The sequence below is a fragment of the Euphorbia lathyris genome, chromosome 1 (assembly GCF_963576675.1).
Source record: "Euphorbia lathyris chromosome 1, ddEupLath1.1, whole genome shotgun sequence".
Taxonomy (NCBI): Eukaryota; Viridiplantae; Streptophyta; class Magnoliopsida; order Malpighiales; family Euphorbiaceae; genus Euphorbia; species Euphorbia lathyris.
Genome location: NC_088910.1, coordinates 104,758,960 through 104,786,825, shown reverse-complemented (window position 1 = coordinate 104,786,825; position 27,866 = coordinate 104,758,960). Strand labels below are relative to the sequence as shown.

Below are 27,866 nucleotides of genomic sequence, written 5' to 3'. Positions count from 1 at the left end.
GGGGGGGGGTTAGGAACTATTTAAACTTTTTTTCGCAATTTAGGCAGACTTCTTTTTCTAAAGAAAAAGGTTTGAACAGCGGCGCTGAGTAAACAGCAAGATACTGGCTTGGTCAACAGGTGACTAGGTCAGTTCCTCAGCTTGAGTCAGGAGATAGCACTTAGAGTCTATTCCTGAACTCAGACGTTCAACGCGCACAACTCAACTTGACCTCTTTACTTGGTCAGTTTTGATTATTTAAAGCAAGCAATATAAATTAGGAGTTAAGGTTTAGAAATACTTCACTCAGCAGATTTATCCAGGTTCGGCTTCTTCTAAGCCTACGTCCTGTCCCCGGAACACTTCCGAGATTTCGAATTCTCTACTGAGCTCTTTAAAGGTAGAGCCTCAAACCTTTTACAATATCAGCAATTGAGTATGACAAGAGTACCTTCCTCTATACTTCTACTCAATCCTAATAACCTTTTACAATATCAGCAATTGAGTATGACAAGAGTACCTTCCTCTATACTTCTACTCAATCCTAATCTCTCCGCTGAGTACTTAAAACCAAGTACTCAGCCTCTCCTTTCTACTTCTAGAAATGATAAGGATTTTGTCCTAAACAACAATTGCTAGAACACCTTAGATGATTGAAAAACAATCACTCTAGACTTTTACACAGATATGAAAATGTAGTGTAAGAATTTTGCTTTGCTTCTTGCTTGCAGAACTTGTAGAGATTTGGACAGTGTAATGGCTTGATCAAGTTCTGTGTGTTGTGAAGCTTGTGATGGCACTATTTATAGAGACGTCTGGTCATTCGGTCATTTCGAATTTCGAAATAACCGTTGGAGGGAAACGGCTATATGTCGTTGTCATCCTGACTTGCACAGAGCTCTCGGCCAATCATAATCGTGTATCTTCTGTCCTCGGTCAGCACAGCAGATGGTCTCTCCTTTTATGGTAAAGTCAACTGGACAGCATACTGCGTCGTCTGAACTTTGCTAAAAGAAGAAACACTTTGTCTGGAAGTTTTCCTCTGCCGGTCTGCTGTCTTGTACGCTTTGTCGAGACTACTCAGCAGCTTCATTGTGAAGTTGTTCCTGAAGGTCTTCTAGATCCTTCCGTTTGCTGAGTTGCGTTTTTGTCCAAAACGACAACGTCTTGACATACGCGGGCCGAGTGTACTGAGTTGTTTGACTTGGGCCTTGGCTTCCGTATTGGGCTTGGGCCTTCCAATCCTTATGACTTATAACATTTATACTCAACATTGAACAAACACATTAGTAGAATAAATCAACGCATTTAAACTTAGTGTGTTTAGAATATGTATTCTAATTTATACTTAAACAATTTTGTCAAATCAAAATTATGTGGAAAGGTGTTTCAACAAACTCCCCCATTTTGATGTTGGCAAAACTATTCAGCAAGGAACTCAGTATGAGCTCCCCCATGATAGTTGACCTTATATCATTTAGCAAACTCCCCCGTAAGGGTTGCACTACTGACTTAGTTTTAATTGCAACATTTAAGAATTTAAATGAGTGAGTCTAAGGTCAGTTTTTAGGTGAATGTCAGCTATATTACATATTCTATTTACTCAGTGTTAAGTGGAAGTTTTAGATATACAGAGCGCGCTGAGCAAATTATTGTTCAATGAGTTCTTTACCAGAATGTTTCATAAGATCATAGTATGATGTCAAACATGTTATCAGCATATCATTTAGTCAATAAGTATTATAAGTGTTAAGCATAGCTGATATAACGAAGATACATAATAACTCAGTACTTAATAGCATATATCATAACTCAGTATTTGAATAAGAAAAGGAAGTATGATATATTGATAGAAGTCAGCAGTTGCATAGCAAAAGAAATAAATTAGCAAAAATTAAGACCTAGCCTAACTATTTCTTTTTCTTGCCCTGTGACTGACTTCTCTTGTACTGACGTTGCTCATGCTGAGCTCTAGCAGCTTGCGCTTTCTCCCTCGTTTTGTCAACTTCAGGGAGCTTAAACGCATCGGTTAAGACAGCGCGAGTCAGTTCTTGTGAAAGCTCTTTGAGTTTGTCAGCACTTTCATTTACCCCATCAAAAATGCCAACGCCATCAGCGGATACTTCGACTGGTATATGAAGATCAGCAGCACTGAGCATATTCACACTGAAGGCTTGTGCTTTGGCTTGCCAAATGAGAGCTTCAGTGAGACCAGCAAAGACTTGGTGGAAGGTTTTTAAGAGTGCTGAGTCATAATGATGACGTTGAATATTATAATGATGGATATGGTTGAAGGATTGTTGTGCGAGGGACAGCAATTCATTCTGCTTCAACGCGTCAGTATCCATCTCTTGCTTGTTGAGATTAAGGAGCCGAATGGCCTCACCAATTTGCTCGACTGAGCACTGACTATAGGATACCATTTGCTCATTTGTCTTAAGTTGCTCAGTATGAAGCTGAGCAAAGAGCATCTTGAGTTTTGAGGAAGTGGCATAGTCAGTGTTCACAGCAGATAATTTCTGAACTTGCTGATGGAGGGAGTTCAGATGTTGAATTGTTGACAGCTGTATCTCTGCCAACTTAGCAATGGAATCCTGCTTAGCTTGCTGGGCTTCTAATGACAGGACGACATTCAGCAAATCCTTGAGTCCCTTGACTTCGTTGAGAAGTAGAGTGACTTGAGAGAGCTGAGTTGCGGTAGGAATTGAAGATCCAGCAGCAGGCGAAGCGGAATGTTGAAGATCGTGGATGAGTGCTTGCACTGAGTCAATGAGCTTTTTGCCGGACTCAGTGGTATCCCGATGTACATCAGTATGACCAGAAGAAAGTGGGGTGAAAGGAATACCCTGGTCAGTGACTGGATGACTTGGCTCAATCTGCACTTGAGTTGGAGGTAAGTTTGATTGATCATCAGAGAGGTTGTTGATGTTGGAAGTCATAACCCGAACACTGTCTGTGCTGACGGCAGAGGGATGAGGAGTCAGCATTATGCTTGAGGAAACAGCATGGGCAGTGCTTGGTTCAACCTGACTTGTAGAAGTGGTTGAAGTGTTATGCTCGGCATGTTCCTGTTGAGAAGAAACAGAGGCTTGTTTTTCCAACGGCGTTGTAGTAGAGGAAATTGAGGGCCGTTTGAAAAATTTTAATTGGACGGTAGAAGGATCCTTTGTTGTCTTGGAGAGGACAAGTTGAGGAATGGATGGTGGTTGCACAGGAGGGTCACTGACTATTACCTCACTGGCCTTAACCAGTTTTCGCCTTCTACATGGTGGAGTGGTATGATGAGCAGGTTCTATTGAGTGAGTAGGAGAAGGTTCCTTTTGCTCAGTCTGAATCTGGTCAGCTTGCTCTTCAACTTGTTCAACTCCCGCAGCCAACTCAGTGTCAGTCTGCACAGCACCACCTGCTAACCCAGCGTCAGCGTCCTCAGCTTCAATTTCGCTGGCATATTCTTCAGACTCCTCAGCGTCATTCTGACCGCTGGTTTCATCATCTTCTTCTTCTTCCTTAGTATTATCTCCATCAAGTTCTTCCTCAACTTGGGAGATGAAGTGGTCATCTAACTGGACCTCAGGTTCCTCAGCATCAGTACCTTGGCATTGAGTGAAATGAGAATCACCTGGTACAATAAAATCTGTCGGCATGATGTCGAGAGGTGCCGGTGTTGAAGACTTCTGCTTCTTCTGAGATAGCTCAGCAGCTTCCTCAGTGTCAGGCTCATCTTGCCTGCTTCTCTTCTCAGCTGACTTTCCAGCTGACTTTCCAGCTGACCTCTGCCTCTTTGCTGGAGACACAGCATTAGGTGCCTCAGCAGATTTTCTCTTGCGAGAAACTGGGGCCTTAGTTCTTCGCCCTTTCTTAGGCTCATCAATAGTCTCCTCAGCAGCAGCAGCTTTTCCTTTCTTCAAGGGTTGTCCAAATTTAAGTGCCCTCAGCGAGGCAGCTGTGATTTCAGTTCCTCTAAAAGATTCCTCACCTTCGAGGTCAATCTTGTGGTCGATGAGGATCCTGGTAATGATTGATCCCAACCTCATTGTACCCGTGCTGCGTAGGAACCCAGCAACTAGGAAGACGGGCATGTTGATGGGGGTGTACGTCAGCATGTGCCATATGAAGCACTGTTCAAAGTTCGTTGCTGAGGTCGTGCAGTTTATCTTAGGGTAAATGAAGTAGCTCAGCAGGTAGTGAGCCATCTTTTGGTGCTGTCCCATTGAAGATGCTGAGATCTCGCCTGAGTGACCCTCAGGTTTGCAGAAAGTATGGACGTAGTCGGTTTTGTCCTGATCTCCAGACTTCCTCAGCCTCACTCCCTCAGTCTTAAGTTGGAGGAGATTTCCCAAGTACAGAGGGTTGATGAAGATCGTCTTTCCTTTTACTTTAGTGCTTAGATAGTCAGGGGAGTCATTGGCAACCATGAGATTGTGGTAAAATTCCCTCACTAGGTCAGGATATGTCTCATCCCTGACCGAGAACAGCCCAGTCCATTCATTCTTGGAAATCCACTCAGCAAATGGCTGTTCGTTCTGTACAAAGTGCTCCGAAACCCATCTAGAGGGTTCTACCTTCCATTCACATACATTGTCGAAGACCTTTGAGTAGGTCCTGATCTTAACAGCTTTCCCTTGGCCAGAGGTTTGGCCAGTTTTACCCTTGCTCGGTGTAGAGGGGTTTCGTGAAGGTTCATCGGAGCTGGACTTTTGGTGGCCGGCACCGGAGACGTTGAAGGATAGCTTAGTCATTTTTTTAAGATGGAGAGAATAGAGGTATTTGAGAGAGAGAAATTTGAGTAATTTCTTAGCCTTAAGAATTTGTTAAGCGTAAAGAGTAAAAAATGGGAAAATGCCCATAATTTATAGACGAGTTGAACGGTGTGGATCTTAACCAAATCCATGTGTCAGTTGCCTTGGGATCATGTACCGACAGGGATCCTGGCATTTATGACACATTACCGCGAATACGTCATCCTAGGTTATACGCGTGCTTGGAATTTATGCTAACGGATTAATCACTCAGTATTTAGAATGTCAAGCGTTTGATATTCTGAGAGGTCAGTGCATTATTTAAGGATGATTTTAAGTTCAAGTTCTAAACTAATTTACTCAGTGTGCAAGTTTACTCAGTATTGTATATTCAGTCAGTTTCAAGAGATACTCAGCAAACAATAAATCATTCAGCATGTAATTCACTCAGCATTCAATATTCATTTAGCACAGGAATTTACTGAAGAGGATTAAACATACCAATTGCTTCTCTCAGTATGCTGAACTGCTCACGAGCCAGTGGCTTCGTGAAGATATCCGCCAGCTTCTTGCTGACTGTAGCCCTGAGCTACAATCCTTGCTTTGTTCCTGACTATGTTTCCTTGTTCGTCCATCTTGTTCCTGAAGACCCATCTTGTTCCGATGGTCTTTTGACTCTTTGGATGAGGCACTAACTCCCATACATCATTTCTTCGAAATTGATCGAGCTCCTCTTGCATTGCGTTCATCCAGAATTCATCGTACTCAGCTTCAGCGAAATTCTTCGGTTCTTGTACTGAGATGAAAGCAACATTGCTGAGGTATTTCCTGAGTTGATTCCTCATCATCAGGGTATTCCCAGCAGAATCAAGGATTGCACTTTCGGAGTGCCCTTTAGGAATCCTTATTTCTTTGGGTAGATTCATGTCTTGTGCTGTTCCTGTTTCAACAATCTCTGCAGAAGTAGATGGGTCAGTAAAAGTAATCTTAGGTTCACTCTTACTCTTGGTCAGCCTTTTCGTGAATGACTCAGTAGCTGGTTCTGAGTCAGCGATGGTTACTGAGTTTGGATCATCTTCGGTCAGCGGCTGGTATCTACCTGCAGGGTCAGTTTCATCGAACTCTACATGTATTGACTCTGCTAAAACTTGAGTTCGCTTATTAAAAACTATGTATGCTTTGCTGTTTGTTGAGTAGCCCAGAAAGATAGCTTCATCAGCTTTTGAATCAAACTTTGCTAAGCTATCTTTGGTATTTAAAATAAAACATCTACAGCCAAAGGCACGAAAGTATCCAATATTGGGCTTTCGTCCTTTCCAAAGTTCATAGGGGGTTTTCTTGAGTATAGGTCTAACTAGAGCCCTATTAAGAATGTAGCATGCTGTGTTAACAGCCTCACCCCAAAAATACTTTGGAAGCCTATGCTCATCCAGCATTGTCTTGGCTATTTCAACCAGAGTTCTGTTCTTCCTTTCTACAACCCCATTTTGCTGAGGTGTTCTAGGAGCAGAAAAATTATGGTCAATGCCGCTGGCTTCACAGAATTCAACAAACTTTTGGTTTTTGAATTCTCCACCGTTATCACTACGGATATGAGCTAATTTTAGGTCTTTTTCATTTTTAATTTTTCTAACCAAATTTGAAAATGTCTCAAAGGTCTCATCATTGCTGGTCAGCAAGATAACCCACGTATACCGAGAGAAATCATCTACAATGACCAAGGAAAATCTTCTTCCACCCAGACTCAGCGGCTGGACTGGACCAAAGAGATCCAAGTGTAGTAATTCTAACGGACGTTTAGTTGAGACAATGTTTTTACTGTGAAAAGATTGTTTGGTTTGTTTTCCAGCTTGGCAAGCGTGGCATAATTGATCTTTTTGGAATTTAAGTTCAGGCAGTCCCTCAACCAATTGCTTTCTTGCTAGTTTGGCCAGGAGGTCCATGCTTACATGACCAAGTCTCCTGTGCCATAGCCAGGAATTTTCTTCCTTTGTTACTAAGCACACAGTTTTTGAAAACTTTTTCTCTAAGTCTAGCATAAAGACATTATCTATCCGAGGGGCAGTTAAAATTAACTCATTAGTTTTACCCTCGTATATTTTACATCCAGTAGCATCAAATATAACTTTTCTCCCATTGTCACATAGCTGAGCTACGCTGAGTAAGTTATATTTGAGTCCGCTGACTAGGGAGACAGATTCAATAGTAGGATTACCTCCGATGGTTCCTGAGCCTACTATCTTACCCTTCTTGTTGTCTCCAAAACTTACGCTTCCTCCTCGTTTACGTTCGAACGTGATGAATTGAGTTTCATCACCCGTCATATGCCTTGAGCATGCGCTGTCAATATACCACATTTTTTACTTCTCGGCACATCTCAGGCTTACCTGTATTGTAATCAGTTTCCTTTAGGTACCCAATTCTTTTTGGGTCCTGACTTGTTAGGTTCAATAGGTAAAACATCATATTTTATTTTGTGGCGACATACATTAATAGTGTGGCCACTTTTTCCACAGAAGTCACAACTGACTTTCTGTTTAGGACTCTTTACTGACTTGTCAGCATCCCAGTGCTGAGCGTGCCAGCACACCTTAGTGGTGTGTCCTAACTTCCCACAAAAGTCACACTGAACTCTTCGCTGGGGATTTCGTCTCTGCTGAGTACCTTGGTACTGAGTACCTTGATACTTAGTTCTCAGAGGAAAATTATTTTTGTTTGGAACCTTTAGTTGGTTCTGAATGGTTGTGACATCCTTCCTCAGTTTCTTGGAAACTTACTGGACTTCAACTACAGACTCATGAATGGTTTTCATATTTTCATGCAAAACTGAGTTGTCTTGAAGAAGGTATCTGAGGTCACTCAGTTTGACCTCTTCCACCTCATCACAGCGCCGGCTGAGTGTTTTAATCTTTTTGTTACACTTTTTGACAAGTGTGTAAAGATCACTCAGGGCATTACCCATTTCATTTCTGAGTTGAGAGAGTGAGATTACCTCATTGGATTGCTCTTCATTCTCTGACTTATCAAATTGGTCAGCATGCTCAGAAATGCATGGCTCAGCAAGTTCGTCAGCCATGAAGCATATCTTCGCTGACTCGGTGGCCTCAGTTTCTGTTGATGAAGATTCATCACTGTTACTCCAAGTAGCCACCATTGCCTTCTTCCCACTTTTCTTGTCTTTCCTCAGCGTGGGGCAGTTTGACTTAATATGGCCATCTTGGTGGCACTCAAAGCATGTAATGGGCTTTGAGCTGTCCTTTCTGTATTTGTTGTCACTTGAGTCAGCCTTATACTTATCAAACTTTTTGTAAGGCTTTTTGGAATATTTGTCGTTCTTCCTGAACAGCCTCTTCATCTTTCTTGTGAACATAGCCATCTCCTCATCATCAGTTGAACTCCCATCAGTGGAGTCAGCCTTCATGACAAGTGACTTCTTGTCATCAGATTTTTCCTTCACCTCAAAGTTCTTCATTGATATCTCATGGGTCAGCAATGAACCGATGAGTTCATCATATTTGTAGGTGGTTAAATCCTGAGCTTCCTCAACTGCTGTATTCTTTGCTTGCCAGTCTTTTGGAAGACTCCTGAGTATCTTTTTGACTTGTTCTTCCTCAGTGAAGATTTTCCCAAGTCTCTTGAGCTCATTAATGATGTTGGTGAACCTTGCGTTCATGTCTGAAATGCCCTCATCATTGTTCATCTCGAACAGCTTGTACAGTCTCATCTGCTGATTCACCTTGGATTCTTTTACTTTGTTTGTTCCCTCGTAGGTGACTTCCAGCTTTTTCCAGATCTCTTGTGCCGACTCACAACCTGAGATTTTGTTATATTCTGCAGCATCGAGCGCACAGTGAAGCATATTGATAGCCGAAGCATGGTTTTGAAGCTTCTTAAGATCATCCTCTGTCCATTCAACCTCAGCTTTAACAACTGACTGGCCATCAACAACTTTCACAGGTACAAACGGGCCTTGGACTATAGATAGCCAGGCACTCATGTTTGTAGCTTGAATAAAGTTTTTCATCCTATTCTTCCAAAAGGTATAGTTTGACCCGAAGAATAGGGGAGGCCTGGTAATGGACAGCCCCTCAGGTAATATCTGAGTTGTCTGGTTTCCAAGGAGAAACCGAGTGCTGTTTTCGCCCATGGTATGGATCAACTCAAGGTTGTTAGACCTTTAGTAATGAGCTTTTAGGCTCTGATACCACTTGTTGGTCCCTTGATTAGTTGCAAGTATAGTTCCAAGGGGGGGGGGGTTAGGAACTATTTAAACTTTTTTTTGCAATTTAGGCAGACTTCTTTTTCTAAAGAAAAAGGTTTGAACAGCGGCGCTGAGTAAACAGCAAGATACTGGCTTGGTCAACAGGTGACTAGGTCAGTTCCTCAGCTTGAGTCAGGAGATAGCACTTGGAGTCTATTCCTGAACTCAGACGTTCAACGCGCACAACTCAACTTGACCTCTTTACTTGGTCAGTTTTGATTATTTAAAGCAAGCAATATAAATTAGGAGTTAAGGTTTAGAAATACTTCACTCAGCAGATTTATCCAGGTTCGGCTTCTTCTAAGCCTACGTCCTGTCCCCGGAACACTTCCGAGATTTCGAATTCTCTACTGAGCTCTTTAAAGGTAGAGCCTCAAACCTTTTACAATATCAGCAATTGAGTATGACAAGAGTACCTTCCTCTATACTTCTACTCAATCCTAATAACCTTTTACAATATCAGCAATTGAGTATGACAAGAGTACCTTCCTCTATACTTCTACTCAATCCTAATCTCTCCGCTGAGTACTTAAAACCAAGTACTCAGCCTCTCCTTTCTACTTCTAGAAATGATAAGGATTTTGTCCTAAACAACAATTGCTAGAACACCTTAGATGATTGAAAAACAATCACTCTAGACTTTTACACAGATATGAAAATGTAGTGTAAGAATTTTGCTTTGCTTCTTGCTTGCAGAACTTGTAGAGATTTGGACAGTGTAATGGCTTGATCAAGTTCTGTGTGTTGTGAAGCTTGTGATGGCACTATTTATAGAGACGTCTGGTCATTCGGTCATTTCGAATTTCGAAATAACCGTTGGAGGGAAACAGCTATATGTCGTTGTCATCCTGACTTGCACAGAGCTCTCGGCCAATCATAATCGTGTATCTTCTGTCCTCGGTCAGCACAGCAGATGGTCTCTCCTTTTATGGTAAAGTCAACTGGACAGCATACTGTGTCGTCTGAACTTTGCTAAAAGAAGAAACACTTTGTCTGGAAGTTTTCCTCTGCCGGTCTGCTGTCTTGTACGCTTTGTCGAGACTACTCAGCAGCTTCATTGTGAAGTTGTTCCTGAAGGTCTTCTAGATCCTTCCGTTTGCTGAGTTGCGTTTTTGTCCAAAACGACAACGTCTTGACATACGCGGGTCGAGTGTACTGAGTTGTTTGACTTGGGCCTTGGCTTCCGTATTGGGCTTGGGCCTTCCAATCCTTATGACTTATAACATTTATACTCAACATTGAACAAACACATTAGTAGAATAAATCAATGCATTTAAACTTAGTGTGTTTAGAATATGTATTCTAATTTATACTTAAACAATTTTATCAAATCAAAATTATGTGGAAAGGTGTTTCAACACCATCTTGTTCCAATGGTCTTCTGACTCCTTGGATGTGGCACTAACTCCCATACATCGTTTCTTCTGAATTGATCAAGTTCCTCTTGCATTGCGCTCATCCAGAATTCATCTTCCTCAGCATCAGCGAAGTTCTTTGGTTCCTGAACTGAGACGAAGGCTACGTTGCTGAGGTATCTCCTGAGTTGGTTTCTTGTCATCAGGGTATTCTCAGCGGCATCAAGAATAGCACTCTCTGAGTGTCCTCTTGGTATCCTTATCTCCTTTGGTAGATTGATGTCTTGTGCTGTCTGTGTTTCAACAATCTCTGCAGGTGTAGACTGGTCAGTGAAAACAATTTGAGGTTCACTTTTACCTTTGGTCAGCCCTTGAGGAAATGACTCAGCGGCTGTATCTTGATCAGCGGGTACTGAGTGTGGATCATCCTCGGTCAGCGGCAGATATCTTCCTGCAGGGTTAGTTTCGTCGAACTCAACATGTACTGACTCTTCTAAAACTTGAGTTCGTTTATTGAAAACTCTGTATACTTTGCTGTTTGTTGAGTAGCCTAAAAAGATAGCCTCATCAGCTTTTGAGTCAAACTTAGCTAAGCTATCTTTGGTGTTTAAAATAAAACATTTACAGCCAAAGGCACAAAAGTATCCAATGTTGGGCTTTCGTCCTTTCCAAAGTTCGTAGGGGGTTTTCTTTAGTATAGGTCTAACAAGAGCCCTATTAAGAATATAGCACGTTGTGTTGACAGCTTCTCCCCAAAAATACTTTGGAAGCTTATGCTCACTCAGCATTGTCCTGGCTATTTCAACCAAGGTTCTGTTCTTCCTTTCTACAACCACATTTTGTTGAGGCGTTCTAGGAGCAGAAAAATTATGGTCAATGCCGTTGGTTTCACAGAATTCAACAAACTGTTGGTTCTTGAATTCTCCACCATTATCACTTCGGATGTGAGCCAGCTTTAGGTCTTTATCATTTTCAAGTTTTCTAACCAAATTTGAAAATGTCTCAAAGATCTCATCCTTGCTACTCAGCAAGATGATTCAAGTGTACCGAGAAAAGTCATCTACAATGACCAAGGAAAATCTTCTTCCACCCACACTCAGCGGCTGGACTGGACCGAAGAGATCCAAGTGTAGTAACTCTAACGGACGCTTAGTTGAGACAATATTTTTACTATGAAAAGATTGTTTGGTTTGTTTTCCCGCTTGGCAAGCGTGGCATAGTTGATCTTTTTCAAATTTAAGTTCTAGCAGTCCCTCAACCAATTGTTTTCTTGCTAATTTGGCCAGGAGGTCCATGCTTACATGACCAAGTCTCATGTGCCATAGCCAGGAATTTTCTTCCTTTGATACTAAGCATACAGTTTTTGAAAACTTTTTCTCTAAGTTCAGCATGAAGACATTATCAATGTGAGGGGCAGTTAAAATTAACTCATTAGTCTTACCCTCGAATATTTTACATCCAGTGTTATCAAATATAACTTTTCTCCCATTGTCACATAGCTGAGCTACGCTGAGTAAGTTATATTTGAGTCCGCTGACCAGGGAGATAAACTCAATAGTAGGATTACCTCCAACGGTTCCTGACCCTACTATCTTACCCTTTTTGTTGTCTCCAAAACTTACTATTCCTCCTCGTTTACGCTCAAATGTGATGAACTGAGTTTCATCACCAGTCATATGCCTCGAGCATGCGCTGTCAATATACCACATTTTTTACTTCTCAGCACACCTCAGGCTTACCTGCAATGTAGCTAGTTGCTTTTAGGTACCCAATTCTTTTTGGGTCCTGGCTTGTTAGGTTCAACAGGTAAAGCATCATATTTTATTTTATGGCGACATACTTGGACAGTATGGCCATTCTTTCCACAGAAGTCACAGCTGACTTTCCGTTTAGGATTTCTCACTGACTGGTCAGCACCCCAGTACTGAGCGTGCCAGCACACCTTTGTGGTGTGTCCTTTCTTCCTACATAAGTCACACTGGACATTCCGCTGAGGATTCCATCTCTGCTGACCAGTACCTCGGTACTGAGTATTCAGAGGAATATTTCTTTTGTTTGGAACCTTTAGTTGGTTCTGGATAGTTGTGACGTCCTTTCTCAGTTTCTTAGAATCTGATTGGACTTCAGAGACAGACTTATGTATGATCTCCATGTTATCATGCAAAGTTGAGTTGTCCTGAAGAAAGAATCTGAGGTCACTCAGCTTGACCTCTTCAACCTCGTCACAACGCCTGCTGAGTGCTCTAACTTTCTTATTACACTTTTTGACAAGTGTGTAGAGGTCACTCAGGGCATTAACCATTTCATTTCTGAGATGGGGTAGTGATATTACCTCATTTGACTGCTCCTCATCGTCAGATGCAATGGAGGGGTCAGCATGCTCAGAGACGCACGGCTCAGCAAGTTCGTCAGCCATAAAACAGATCTTTGCTGACTCAGTGGCATCAGCTTCTGATGATGAAGACTCATCACTGTCGCTCCATGTTGCCACCATTGCCTTTTTGCCGTTCTTCCTTTCTTTCCTCAGCGTGGGGCAGCTTGACTTGATATGGCCAGTTTGATGACATTCAAAGCATGTAATGGGTTTTGAGTTGTCCTTCTTGTATTTGCTGTCGCTGGACTCGACTTTATACTTATCAAACTTTCTGTAAGGCTTCTTAGAATATTTGTCATTCTTTCTGAACAGCCTTTTCATCTTCCTGGTGAACATAGCCATCTCCTCATCATCTGTTGAGCTCCCATCAGTGGAGTCAGCTTTCATGACAAGAGATTTTTGCTTCTTGTCTTCAGACTTTTCCTTCACCTCGGAATTCTTCATTGAGATCTCATGGGTCAGCAGTGAGCCGATGAGTTCATCATATTTGTAGGTGGTTAAGTCTTGAGCTTCCTCAACAGCAGTCTTCTTTGCTTGCCAGTTTTTAGGAAGACTCCTAAGAATCTTCTTGACTTGTTCTTCCTCAGTGAAGATCTTCCCAAGTCTCTTGAGCTCGTTGATGATGTTTGTGAACCTTGCATTCATGTCAGAGATTCCCTCATCATCGTTCATTTCGAACAGCTCATATAGTCTCATCTGCTGGTTCACCTTGGACTCCTTTACTTTGTTGGTTCCTTCATAGGTGACCTCCAGCTTCTTCCAGATCTCTTGTGCTAACTCACAACCTGATATCTTGTTATATTCTGCAGCATCAAGCGCACAGTGAAGCATGTTTATAGCCGAAGCATGGTTTTGTAGCTTCTTGAGATCATCTTCTGTCCATTTGGCCTCAGCTTTAACAACTGTTTGGCCAGACACAACTTCAACAGGAACAAATGGACCTTGGACTATTGAAAGCCATGCACTCATATTTGTTGCCTGAATAAAGTTTTTCATCCTATTCTTCCAGAAGGTGTAGTTAGACCCGAAGAATAGGGGAGGCCGAGTAATGGACAGCCCCTCAGGTAAGATCTGAGTTGTCTGGTTTCCTAGGAGAAACTGAGTGCTGTTTTCAGCCATAGTGGGGATCAGCTCAAGGTAGTTAAACCTTTCACAGTGAGCTTTTAAGCTCTGATACCACTTGTTGGTCCCTTATAACGTAACAAGTTAGTTCCAAGGGGGGGATAGGAACTATTTAAAATTTTAGTACGTTAAGGCTGACTTCTTTTTCTTTGAAAAAGGATTACACAGCGCGCTGAGTAAATCAAGACACTAGCTTAGTCAACTGGTGACTAAGTCAGCTTCTTTCTTTAAGTCAGGAGATAGCACTTGAGTCTATTCCTGAACTCATATACTCAATACACACAACTCAGCGTGACCTCTTTACTTGGTCAGTTTTGTTTAAGCAAGCAATATATATGTTAAGGAGTTTAAGGTTAGAAAGATGTTACTCAGCAGATTTATCCAGGTTCGGCCTCTAAGCCTACGTCCTGTCCCCGGAACACGTTCTGAGCTTTCGAATTCTCTACTGAGCTCTTTAACGGTAGAGCATCAAACCTTTTACAACTTAGAAGCTGAGTATAACAAGAGTACCTTCCTCTATACCTTTACTCACTCTTAATCTCTCGCTGAGTACTATAACCGAGTACTCAGCCTCTCCTTTCTAATCTCTAGAAATGATAAAGATTTGTCCTAAACAACAATTGCTAAGACACCTTAGATGGTTGAATAATCACTCTAGACTTTTACACGAAAGATATAGAATTTGGTGTAAGTATTTGCTTTGCTTTTTCTCACAGAACTTTGAGTAGAATTTTGGTCAGCGTAATGGCTTGATGAAAGTTCTGTGTTGAATGAAGCAACTGAAAGGCCCTATTTATAGAGACGTTTGAGGCATCAGTCATTTCGAATTTCGAAATAACCGTTGGAGGGAAATGGCTTTCTGTCGTTGTCACTCAGTCCTGCTCAGTGCTCTTGGCCAATCAGATTCAAGTATCTTCTGTCTTCGATCAGAGTTGAGCAGCTTTTAGTCAGTCCGGCAGAATGTCTCTCCATTTATGGTAAGGTCAACTAGACAGCTTTCTGTGTCTTCTGAACTTTACCCAAAGTAGAAATACTTTGCCTGGAAGTTGTTCTTGCTCAGCTGATGTCTTGTACTCTTTGTCGATACAACTCAGCAGCTTCGTTCCGAAGTTGTTCAACGAAGGTCTTCTCGATCCTTCTCTTGCTGAGCTGCGTTTTGTACACAACGGCAGTGTTTTGCACACGCGGGCCGAGTGGTCTTGATCTGTTTGACTTGGGCTTTGACTTCCGTATTGGGCTTTAAGCCTTTTAGTCTTTATGTCTTATAAACAATTTAACTCAACATTGAACAAACACATTAGTGTAATAAATCAAAGCATTTAAACTTAGTGTGTTTAGAATATATTTAATTTTACTTAAATAATTTTGTCAAATCAAAATCATGTGGAAAGGTGTTTCAACATCCTCCAATAAAGAATTGGGACTCAAAGCCTTGTCATTATGCATGTGTATCAAAGGCAGAATAATCCATCGGTCATTCATAATACGACGGAAGGCGGTTAGGGTATGGCTAAGAGGATTTTTTGCACATTGAAGAATGCAGAGCTCGGAAGAATATTTCTGAAAAAGCTTGGAATGCGATGGCCATGAGACACCTCTCCTAATCCAACTCCAACTCAATGGAAGAGGAATTTTCCATGCCATCTTAGGAGGAAAAACGAGATTCCATTTGTCTTCATATCGCTCGATAGGGCGAAGGTCGTCAATAAATAATCCATCAATACACATATCAGCCTTCTGAAGTAAAAAAAACGCCCAGATTTGTCTTTGAGAGGCCTAAGAATATAGAATAGATGAAAGAGGTTGATAGCCGGAACTACCTTCTTTTCGTTACAAATAGCAAAAAACGCTATGAGCAACCTCCATCCTTGAGGATGAAGTTGAGACGGAGATAGTTTATTGCTTTTCAGAAACTCCATGAAGACAGAAGGTAGGGGAAAATGGACTCCATCTCAAGTAGAACCTCATGTATGGCAAATGATTCTGAAGGAACAAAGGCAAAGGAAGTCTTCGGGTCTAAAGGGAGGCGGCCCTCCCAACCAAACGGAAACGGAAATTTTGTCTTAAAATTATGAACATCATCTTCTATTAGGCGAGTAGGAACACACAAAGTTAAAACGTCCAAGGAATGAGGCCCCAATGTTTCTGATATGGGTCTTGATGTTTGCTTGGTACAAACCATGGCGAGTATCTTTCGAGCGAAACAAGTCAACTACATCTTTCTGAGGGAAAAATAGAACTAATAAGGCAAAAAACGAAAATCGAAAAAGCATGAAGGGAGATTATATTAAAAGTAGAACCTGGAGCCATGGGTCAAAAAATCGACGGAAGCTGTTCGGGGAATAATCGTTCGTGAAAATCGCAAAATGCCCCCCCCGAACAAGCCTCGAATCCGATTAATTATAGGTTGATTAGGTGATTTATTTTCTGTTTTTTCTATGGCTATATATCGAAAAATCGACGAAAGTTGTTCGGGGAATAATCATTTGTGAAATCACAAAAACATCCCCATGAACAAGCCTCGAATCTGATTAATTATAGCTTGATTAGATGATTTATTTTCTGTTTTTTCTATGGCTATATATCGAAAAATCGATGGAAGCTGTTCGGAGAATAATCGTTCGTGAAATCGCAAAATGGTCCCCCCGAACAAGCTTCGAATCCGATTAATTATAGGTTGATTAGGCGATTTATTTTCTGTTTTTTCTATGGCTATATATCGAAAAATCAAGTTGTTCGGGGAATGAATAGTCGCGAAATCGTAAAAACATCCCCCCGAACAAGCTTCGAATCCGATTAATCAACTATAGGTTGATTAAGCGGTTTAATTTCTATTTTTTATTAAACCAGTGTGAAATAATTTTTTAAATGACTACTCTAAAAAATAAAGTTTCGGTTTCGAGTATGAAATTAACCTGAGGAAAATCGTTGCCCCCCTTGAGTCGAAATCGAAGGCGAGAACGGAATAAAAATTCCGCAAACAATTCAAAGAACAGGTACAAAAAGTAAAAAATCGGTGCACTTGCAACAATTCAAAGAACAGGTTCAGAAAGCTGAAAATAGGTGCACTTGAGAAAGCTCGGGCGCGGGACTGATGTGCTATGAAAGTGAGAAAAGAAGTCCTATGTTGACGTCTTTAAATACTAGAGGTATTTCGTATATCCTAAACAGAATAGGATTCTGATATCCTATTATTATTTTAATTTATTTCGGGTATCCTAAACGAAATAAGATTCTATTATTATTTTAATTTATTTCAGATATCCTAAACAGAATAAGATTTGGAATCCTATTATTATTCTAATTTATTTCATACATCCTAAACAGAATAGGATTCTGATACCTATTATGGTTCTATTTTATTGAGATTGGAAGGTTTATCCTTATCAAAATAAACATGCCCGACACTATCCCGTAAAAATAAAAGCAAGGGACCCGATTTTGTTTTAAGCATTTTTCTGAAATTTCCTTTCTTTTTTCTTTATTTATTTCGTTTATATTTACATTTTATTAATTTCTATACGAAATCGGTAACCCCAACAGGATAGTACGTGCAATATGGCCAGAGGAAAAATGTTGAAGGCTTATACAGAGCATAGGTTAACCATTTTCGGATAATTGAGGAAAACTCTTTCTCACTCTTATTTATTAGAAAATTTCAAAATAACAGTGAGGAGCAATTGATATAATCCTAGTACACGTAACCCACTATCTATCTGAGTAATTGCACCCACATTCAATACCGTATCTTTCTGATAACCCACAAGTAACATCCTCCTCAATGGATATAGATAATCCTTCAGCTGATGAGGACGGGGTTGGATTTTGAGCAATAGAATCACTACTATATTTATTATATCTGACTTAGACATCGGAGCGTTTGTGGAAAAATTGCTTCCCACGCTGTAACAGGTACGGTGCTCTGGAATATCTACCGTCATCTCAAGAATATCTACCGTTGTCTCCGGAATATCTGTTGTCATCTCAAGAATATCTGTCATCGTCTTCGGAATATCTATCATTATCTCAAGAATATCTACCATCATTGCCTGATCGGAAGGACCGCCTTCCCTCAGAAGATCAACGGGCCTTTTGATGATCAATTTCCTTTTCAACAAATTTACTGTTCAACTTAGGCTACAACAGAAAGTATTTTGATCTGAATGTTCGAATGGGTCTGAGTGATGAAGATCGGATTGCAGTTGCTCTTCTGCGGATTTTGATTTCCAAAAAGTATATATTTCATTGTTTTTTTTTGTGTTTTTTTATATCTTTTATGGGTTTTTCATACTCTTTGTAGTTATTTTCGTCTCTTTGTAGATTTTGTAATGTTTTATTTCTTGTAGTTTTTTTTATTATATTTGTACGTTTTTCGTACAAGCATTTACATCCCAAAAAAATCAAACCAAGCCTATTAATTTTATGTCAAATTGAATCATCTCTGATTAGTTCTTAATTCTAATAGCTATTGAATTCTTATTGTAACAAAATATTTTTTCAAACATATTTATATTAATTGGTTAGCCCTAACATCAAATTAGGGCACACCTTTAAATCTTATCACAATATATATATTCTAATATCACAATATATATAATTTTCCAAATATTACTCCTAAATAAATTAGCTCCCATATCAATTATATTAAATTTTAATTCTTAACTCTAGTTATAAGTGAATAAAACATTATGCAAAAATTAATATTTTCATACAACATTTTAATTATAAAACCTTTTAATTATTCAAAGGTAAATGTGTCAACCTTGAAATAATTATTTGACAAGTGTTTATACCTCCTCATAACATGCCACACATATCATTCCTTTTATTTTGCATATGACAAGTGTTTTATGCCTCTCAATTTATGCCACACATGTCATTCTTTTCATTTTATATATATTCTTTCTTCTTTCTAATAATAATAATTAATTCAAATAAGGTCAAAAGTTTGACCGTAGATATATATATGGTGAAATTGTAAAATATTATTTTAGTCCTCGTAATTTTTTTTTTTTTTAAACTTATCCAAAAAATTTAACGTAGTAAATTAAACCTAATATAATTATAATATCTAATTAATTAATACTCTAAAATATATATTATAAAGATGGGTTAAGGTGCAAAAATACCTCTAACGTTTTGGGTCAGGAGCAATTTTACCCCTAACGTCTAAAATGGTGCAATTTTGCCCCTAACGTTTGTAGCCAAGAGCAATTTTACCCCTAACGTTGGTAATTTGAGTCAATTTTTGCACCTTAACCCTATAAAGATTGAAATTTTCAAACACAATCGTGACAAATTACTTCCTATGATCCATTATATAAGTAATTTTAAGATGTTTCACACAAATTAATAAATATAATTAATATAATGTCAAGCTAATAAATTTATATAATTTGACTTACAAAAAAAAATTTACCCTATATAATAGTTGGCGAATAAGTTTGGAATGCTAAAAACATTGTGATACATTGAATGCTAAAAACATTGTGATACATTGAAAACCGAGATAAAAAAAAATCAATGCTTAAACTAAAAACTAAACTAAACATTTTTGGAAACTACAATAACTTATATTTTGAAAAAAAAAATTATTTTCTAAAACGAATTATGTAATAGAACAAAATGAGCAGTATAATTTGATGATGTCACGTTGTCAATTAAATTAATTTGGTATAGATTATGAAGACATTTGGTCAACTTCTCAATTTATTTATTCAATTAATATATCACATTATAGTATTAAGAAATTTTAACTAACTGATGCAAAATATATCTTGGAATATAGAAGACAGTTGCTTTTAGAATTATAGATGGGGGTAGTAAGGAAATGGAAAGTGATAAAGAGACGTATAATCACAATACACACTTTGAAATGTACATGTGAACCAATGAGCATCGGTCTCGATTAACATATAATTATGATTGCCAAACGCCCCCTAAATAAGATCATTGTTACCGTTAGTATTCATGAGTTTTCCTTCAACTACATTCTCTTTGCACTGAATCTTGATAACCAAGAATGATGGCTGCGGAACTTCCAGTTATAGACCTATCAGCTCCCGCCTTTTCTACAGCCAATTTAATCCGTCAGGTCTCTAATCGTTGCATTTTCAGTTCCAACTTTTGAATAGTCTCAGCAAATATGGTAATGATGCTTGAATTTTGATTAATCGTACATAGGCATGTGGCGAATATGGATGCTTTTACATTGTAAATCATGGAGTGGAGGAAGAGTTGGTTGATAGAGTTTTCGAAGAAAGCAAGAAATTCTTTTCGCTAGGAATGGATGATAAGATGAAATTGCTTCAGAAGGAACACAGGGGTTACAGGCCTGTGTGGACTCAGAATCTCAATCCTTATCCTCGTTCTTCTATAGGTTAGGTTTTTACATTTTCAAGTTTTATGGTTGGAGAATGGAAACACGAAATTAGTTTTCATGTGGTCTTGAAACAGGTGACTTAAAAGAAAGCTTCTATATTGGTAATCTACAGCAAACTAGACTCAACCAGTGGCCATCAGAAGGTATTTTACATGTTTTAGGACAAGAGTTGTGAAATTTTATAATGCTAATTACTTTTGTTTCTGGTAAGGAAATTTCAGAAGTTCTCCCGTCTTGGAGATCCACTATGGAGGCTTATTATTGCAAAGCTCTGTAAGTTCAATGTTCCTTGTGTTTATTTTGGCTCCGCCACTGGTTATAACCTGTAATTTGGGGGCATAAATAGAAACTAGAGTTTCTTACTCGGTGCTATATGCCAACCTCAGGGCTGCTGGAAGACGATTGATATCTCTGATTGCTTTGGCTCTGAACTTAGATGAAGATTACTTTGAGAAAATAGGAGCCCTGAATGGACCTGAAACTGAAGCTTATATTCGCCTCTTACATTATCCAGGTGGGCTTAATTTGGCTTCTTCATTCCCTATTTTTCTTTAAATATATCTGTACCATATATATCAAGCCTAGATCAAAAGCTGATGTTCTTGGATTTGGCATAAAATTGGCTTGCAATTTGAATACTCTAGTCTAGCTGTCTTTTTCTAATTTCAATGTTTCTGACTTTTTCAATCTGGCATTTATGAAACTGTTAAGTTGAGAGGAAACTAATTGTGTAATGTTAGGTAAAGTGGGGCATTCCAAGGAAGAAACAATTGCTGTGAAACCACATTCAGACTATGGAATGCTCACTCTTCTGGTGAGCAACGGGGTGCCTGGACTTCAGGTATGTGTTGATGTGTGATGCTAAGTTTCCCTTTTTAAACGTATGAAGTTTTGAGTTAAAATCTTTGTTTCTGAATGATAACAGGTCTGTAAGGAAAAATTCAAGGAACCGCAACTATGGGAAGATGTGTTGCCTTTTAGAGGGTAAACCGAGTAAGAATTTTGCTCAGTGATTTTAGGCATTCTTTTAACTGTAAACTGAACTCGCAGGGCCTTCTTTGTTAACATTGGGAACATGATAGAGAGGTGGACTAATGGTATATTTAGGTAATCACTGTTCTACTAGCATTTCCGCCTTCAATTGTTTAGATATTAGGAAAGTTTTCATGGTGGGATGTTTCTGTGCGGTTCCTAAAATTCGTATTGTATCAACAATTTTCAGGGCGACACTACATAGAGTGATGCTAACAGGACAAGAACGATACTCTGTAACTCTCTAGTTACTCTTATTTCAACTTAGTTTATGAATTAACGTTCTGAAGTTGTTTAAGTTATGATATTTCAGTTGGCATTCTTCGTGGATCCTAATCCAGACTGCATTGTGGAATGCTTGGAAAGTTGTTGCAGTGAATCATGTCCCAAAAGGTATTGCTGAATCTGATAAATTGCACCAATGGTCCACCAACTTCTCTAACTATAATATAATAACCATAAATTTTCAATTTGTATTGATAAACTCTCTAAACTTGAATTTGTATATACGGGTGTTTGTAGATTTTCTCCAATTCGAAGTGGGGACTACGTGAAACGGTGAAACAGAAGACTCGGCTTAAATATGGGTCATAGAGTGGTCTTATAGTAAATTATATAATGTTAAATGTGTGTGAAGAAAATAAAGTGTGGAATGCAGGTGCTATGTGTAAATAGTTTAGTTTGAGCTGTTAATTTCAAAATAAATGATTGAATTGTTATGAACAAATCATAAGTTTCCAAAAGAGATTGCAGATTGAGACAAAGAGTGTTCTGTAATACTTGAGTTTGCTTCGTAATGGACTTGTGTGAGTTTGAGCGAGAGAGGCTATTTTCTTTCTTTTCTTTTTTTTTTTAGGAAAGAAACACTTCATCGTGACAAATAATCAATATCAGATACAGAAAATAACCTCACAAACTGAGTCTCAATATATTGAACTAGGCCTAAGAAAAAGAAAATTTAGCTAGCTTGTCTCTTGATACAAGAAACTTTTAAATAATTTTGGGCTCTAACAAACCGGCGACATGAAACTATAAGAGCTCTCAATTCCGCCAAAAGCGAGTTCCTTGTCGGCATTGATAATATAGCCTCCACATTGCTACCCTCAAAAACAGCCTCTAACATCTTTGCATCCCAATTCATCATGACCATGAATCCAGAAATCACTCACCCTATCATCCTCCAAAACCTCCAATCTTATTTCAGGAACCATTTCCAATACGCAACCTATTAAGCATAATTTTTCACTTTAATATGACCCAATTGAGCCGTCTAAAATGACCGTTCTGAAAAATATTTAGCTTTGATAATTCTACAAACTAAAGCAATATTAATAATCAAATTTCATGTCTTGCTTACCAAGCAAGGCAACATTAGAGGAACCGAGATGTCGAAAACCCATACCATCCTCCTCCTTTCTCAAACAAAGTCTTTCTCAAGAGGATTAATGAATACATCACTTATTTCCTTTCGAAGCCCATTAGAAAGAGTCCATCATCCATTCAAGTTCTTCGCATAATATTTTCAACAATAAGAATATATTTATACAATACGAGGGGATTGCTTGCATTACGGACTTCAGAAGCACCTCTTTATCAGCTTGGGACATCATCCTACCGTCCCAATTGGCACATGCCACAGCCTATCCCTCAGATGGCTTGATAGAACATTTTTATTCCCTATAAGCAAGGAAAGCTTGATATACTAACGGGTGTTAAGAGGAGTATAAACCTCAAAAGTACCCATCATCCCTTCCTGAACTGCACTAGGGACGTTACTACTGAAAAAGACTCCAGATTTTCTTAAGTTAACATATTAGCCCGAAAAAGCTTCATACTTGCTAAGGATAGACTTCGTCACTCACTCTGCAAGATTAGCTTTAAAGAAAAATAAAATGCCATCAATAAATAAAAGATGTGAAACACGAGGAGTATAACGAATCGCCTTGCGACCATGCAGAATCCATTGAGATTCGGCATCCTTAATAAGCACAGAGAGACCCTCTGAGTACAAGATAAACAGATACTGGGATAAAGGATCTCTCTAATGAAGCACTCTTTTAGAAATAATAGAAAGTGTTGCTTCTTCATTTAGGGCAATATGATACTACACATATGTCACACACAGGATGACCCAATCCATAAACTTATGATGAGAACCCAAATGAGCAAGCACTACCTGGAGGTAGGAGCACTTGATATACGATCATAGGCTTTACTAATAATTTTAAAGGCATATCTCCCTGCTTCCTCTTAATTGTCCTCTTTATAATATGAACTAACTCAAAGGTAGCAACTACATTATCATTTTGATGTGGTTTTGAGTTGGTAGATGCGATTGATATAAGGATAATAAAGTTTTTTACTAAAAGTATCAAAACAAATTAATTACATTTCTTATACATTCTCCTAAAAATCGTCTATTTTGAAACAAAATGAGTACTATTTGTAATATTAAGGGTAAAATTGCTCACAATGGTAGATATAGTTTTTGTCAATCAACCATTTAAACTAAAAAAAAAAGTTAACCTGACAATTAAGATTTAAGAATAGACTTTATCATTATTTTTGACCGTTTTGTAACTTATAGATATATCTTATAATTTGAAAATAAGCTGAAAAATAAAAAGTAAGTTGATAAAGTCCAACTTCCAAGTTGATATATATATATATATATATATATATATATATATATATATATATATATATATATATATATATATATATATATATATATATATATATATAGCGTTCACATGAAACCTGATGATCACATAAATTTGGTCATTCACAGTTAGATCTAGACGGATTAAAATCCTAAGATGAACGTTCAAAATATCCTAAGACTTATATTTAATCCGTCCAGATCTAACGGTGAATGACCAAATTTACGTGGTTATCAGGATCCATGTGAACGCAACTGTAGAAATTTTATAGATATCTCTACTGAAATCTATACGGGAATGATGTGGGGGCAAAATCGAGGATAAATTTTTCTCTATTCTCATGAGGAAGGTTGTAATGAAAAAGTTTTATACTATTGTTGCCTCTATTTAACTTTTCCATCTAGATTTACAGTTGGGGCGTGATGAATTGAGCCATATTTAGAAACAAAGCCACACAAAAATAGACAATTGTCCACCTTTATTACTACACAATTTTAATTTTCTTTTTTTTTTTGTTTGTTTTTCTCATTCTTATTATTTTATAAAAATTAATAATAAAGTACAAGAAATCAAATAAAATGCACACCAACTAGGTAAAGAATAAGAAACCACCTCCCATAACCACAGAGTTGTGATAGAGTGGTAAAGTCTCTTCTTTCCTTCCTTAACCAAAGGTTCAGAGTTCGATTCTCATTTTTGGAAATAGAAAGAATTTCCGTGTTCAGAAGTTCCACTCATAAGGATACAAACCATCTCCGAAAGGAATAGTTACTGCTGTCGGCGGTGGATACCCCTCAATTCCTCAATTGGTGTGCCCCTAAATTATAAATTTTGGGTTTACCACTAATGATGTGGGCTTTGTAGGCCATTGGGCCCCTAAAGGAGTGAGATCTTATCATGCCTGTCCCCATAAAAGGATGATTCATGTCATATCTATAAAGTAGGATTTCTTCTAATAGTCTGAAGACTAATGAATGATAATAAACATCAAATCCCATCACTATTTCAATGAAACTTCTATCCAATTGTTTAGAAATTATTGCTTCTTTATATCAAGAAACATTTTGACCAAAAATAAATAAAAGTAGACATTTTTCCCTCTATATTATAATTACCAATTCAATTTTAGCCATTTTCAACTAAAGAATTCCAATTTCAAATTCAATTTCAATTTCCAGCATCCCATTCAAAAAGTCTATTTTGAATTTTCAGAGAAAGAATATTATTCTTAATTAGGTATTGAATACTTGTGACCTAATTTTATTCAAATCATTTGACAATATTATCTTATGTATTCAACAATCAAACTCTTCTACTAATAAGACAAAGAAGCACAAACCAAGAAATTAAGGAACACTTTTATGAAACATGTCCACTGCAAATATTTAAATAAATCCATGACCCTGGGATTAGGAACCTGTTCTCATTTCTTAAAACACTACTTTAGTTTTTTTAGACCCTAATTAAACCTATAATTAACAATTTAGACTCCTATTGGAATAACCTTTTAATACTTGTCCCCACCCAATCCCACTTGTTCTGCGATATATAGAAACAAAGACTCTCATTTCTCACACAATCATAAATAGCAACTAAATTAATATATGGGCGCAAATGAATTATATTTATCTTTTTAGTAACTTAAATTAAAATTTAGAAGTCCAATTATATGCAGCCATTAACAACTAAAAATGTATTTCCTAAAAGAAACAATTAAAATGTTTCATTATAATCACAAAAATTTAATTTATACCAACAAAATAATTAGTTTAATAATTTATTAGCAACTGAATTTTATGTATTGTACTAATCAGTCTTTTTATTTTCAAAAATACATTATTGAATCTCTCAACCTTTTTAAAATCAAAACTATTTGTTCATCCGTCTAATAGAATTCTATTAGTCAAAAGTTAAATTTTATACAAAATTATAAGTTTATCAAATATTATGAAACATTCAAATAAGTTATGGTAGATTAGCTAATTTGTCATTTTCTATTAAACTTTTGGATTTTGACTATTAGAACTTTGAATGGAAAAACTAATTATATCAGATTCTATGTAATTCAAGGTGATTGTGATTTTTTAAAAAGTCGCCAACTCTTTAAAACAAAACGAATGATTAGTTAATATGTAGAAACTCAGTAATTAGTAAATTATTTATGCAAATAATAAAAGTACTAATTTTGTCTTAATAAAATCACCTTAGAAAATTTTCAACAATTTCAACTGACTAATATGGTGGTTGATAAACTGAAAATTAAGTGCTAAAAAAAATAAATACTGAATTTTGAGTATTAAATTTTGTTCATGCCGAATATATTAAATGATATAATTATTTGATAAATAATAAATATAAATACCGAACTTAAAAATATTAGCAGATAATATTTACTTAAAAGTTTAAGTTAAATAATTCAACTTATTAGAATAATATTTTTTTCACTTAACTAAAAAATTTAAGTTATATGATCAAACAAGCTAAAACTCAACAAGCACTTAACATTTTTTTTTCAAAAATATCTATATATATATATATATATATATATATATATATATATAAAAAGAGAGACAGAAGTCACAATGCTAAAATATATTGATCTAATACTATAATTTTGATATATTTCACTTACGTGTTAATTGTTTAATTCACTTATGTAGTCTGCCTTTTGATGGATTTTTTTGTTTGGAATGTTAGAGGAACGGCTAGTAAGACTACCCGTATCCATGTTAAAGATTTAGTTAAACAATTTAACCCTTCTTGTTTTGCTTTGCTGGAAACCAAGATCAGTGGTAGTAAAGCAGATGAGGTGGTTAGAAAGTTCAGGAATTGGAATTGTATCAGATCGGAGACTACTGGCCGGGCTGGGGGGATTTGGCTCTTCTGGAAACCAGATCGTGTTCAGATTGACATTGTCAGTATGGATAAACAATTTATTCACAGTAAGGTTATTTATCCTCGGAATAAACCCTTCTTTATCACCTTTGTTTATGCTGATCCTATCATGGCCAACCGTAAAAGGTTGTGGGAGGTTCTATATACTTTGAGTACGAGTATTTTGGATGCTTGGTTTGTGACTGGGGATTTTAATGATATTGCCCTTATGAGCGATGAAAGAGGGGGTGGGAACCATTATGTAAACCGGTGTCTTAACCATAAGCAGAATATGGATTTATGTGGGCTTTCGGATCTGGGAGCTGCTGGTCATAGATTTACTTGGAAACGCAATAGTGTTTTTGTTCGTTTGGACAAAGTTTATACGAATATTGCGGCTATCTGTAGATTTCCTGAAGTGAAAGTGTTAAATCTTCCTTTCCGTCACTCTGATCACTGTCCTATTTTAGTTAAGTTGGTTAAAAGTCATCGGCCTAAAGGGGATAGACCTTTTAGGTACCAGGTGGCCTGGGAATCTCACCATGAGTTTAAAAACTTTGTTCAGGATAATTGGCAGCCCCACTCCAATGTTCTCTTTGCTACTGAGGGGTTTAGAAGAAATGTGGTGGGATGGAATAAAAACATCTTTGGCCATATTATCAGAAGGAAGAATAAACTTTTAAGAAGAATTGAAGGCAATCAACGTAATTCGGAGATTAGATTTTATCATAGTTTGAATAGTCTTCTTAGATCTCTCCAGAAAGAATTGGAAGCTGTGTTAAGGCAGGAAGAGTTTCTTTGGTTTCAGAAATCAAGGAAGGCTTGGATTAAAGATGGATATCGCAATACCAGGTTTTTCCACCTTTCTACTATTATTAGAAGGCAGAGGAATCGGATTGATGTTGTCAAAGATTCAAATGGAGACTGGGTCTATGAGGATGAGGACATTCATCGCTTGGCCCTTAATTTTTATAAAGACTTATTCAAAGAGGAGAGTGTGGAGCTGGATAAAACTCTTTCTAGGACTACGTTTCCTAGATTGGAAGAGGAAACAATTCGGGAAGCTTTCCATCCTACGGACCAGA

General features: G+C 37.7%; 1 protein-coding gene across 2 annotated transcripts; it reads left to right on the top strand.

Moving 5' to 3' along the window:
- The first annotated feature begins 19,714 nt into the window (after positions 1-19,714).
- Positions 19,715-22,089, top strand: LOC136212851 (2-oxoglutarate-Fe(II) type oxidoreductase hxnY-like). Of its 2 annotated transcripts, none has more exons than XM_066002794.1 (11): positions 19,715-19,924; positions 20,014-20,209; positions 20,287-20,355; positions 20,434-20,485; positions 20,599-20,726; positions 20,959-21,053; positions 21,138-21,196; positions 21,263-21,319; positions 21,435-21,480; positions 21,558-21,637; positions 21,767-22,089. In XM_066002794.1, the coding sequence occupies exons 1-11, from the start codon at positions 19,853-19,855 to the stop codon at positions 21,804-21,806; spliced, it is 894 nt and encodes a 297-aa protein (XP_065858866.1). In that variant the 5' UTR covers positions 19,715-19,852; the 3' UTR covers positions 21,807-22,089. The 2 variants fall into 2 exon arrangements, with proteins under 2 accessions (XP_065858866.1, XP_065858865.1); XM_066002793.1 differs by having other exon boundaries at positions 19,723-19,924; positions 20,953-21,053.
- Positions 22,090-27,866: the final 5,777 nt, after the last annotated feature.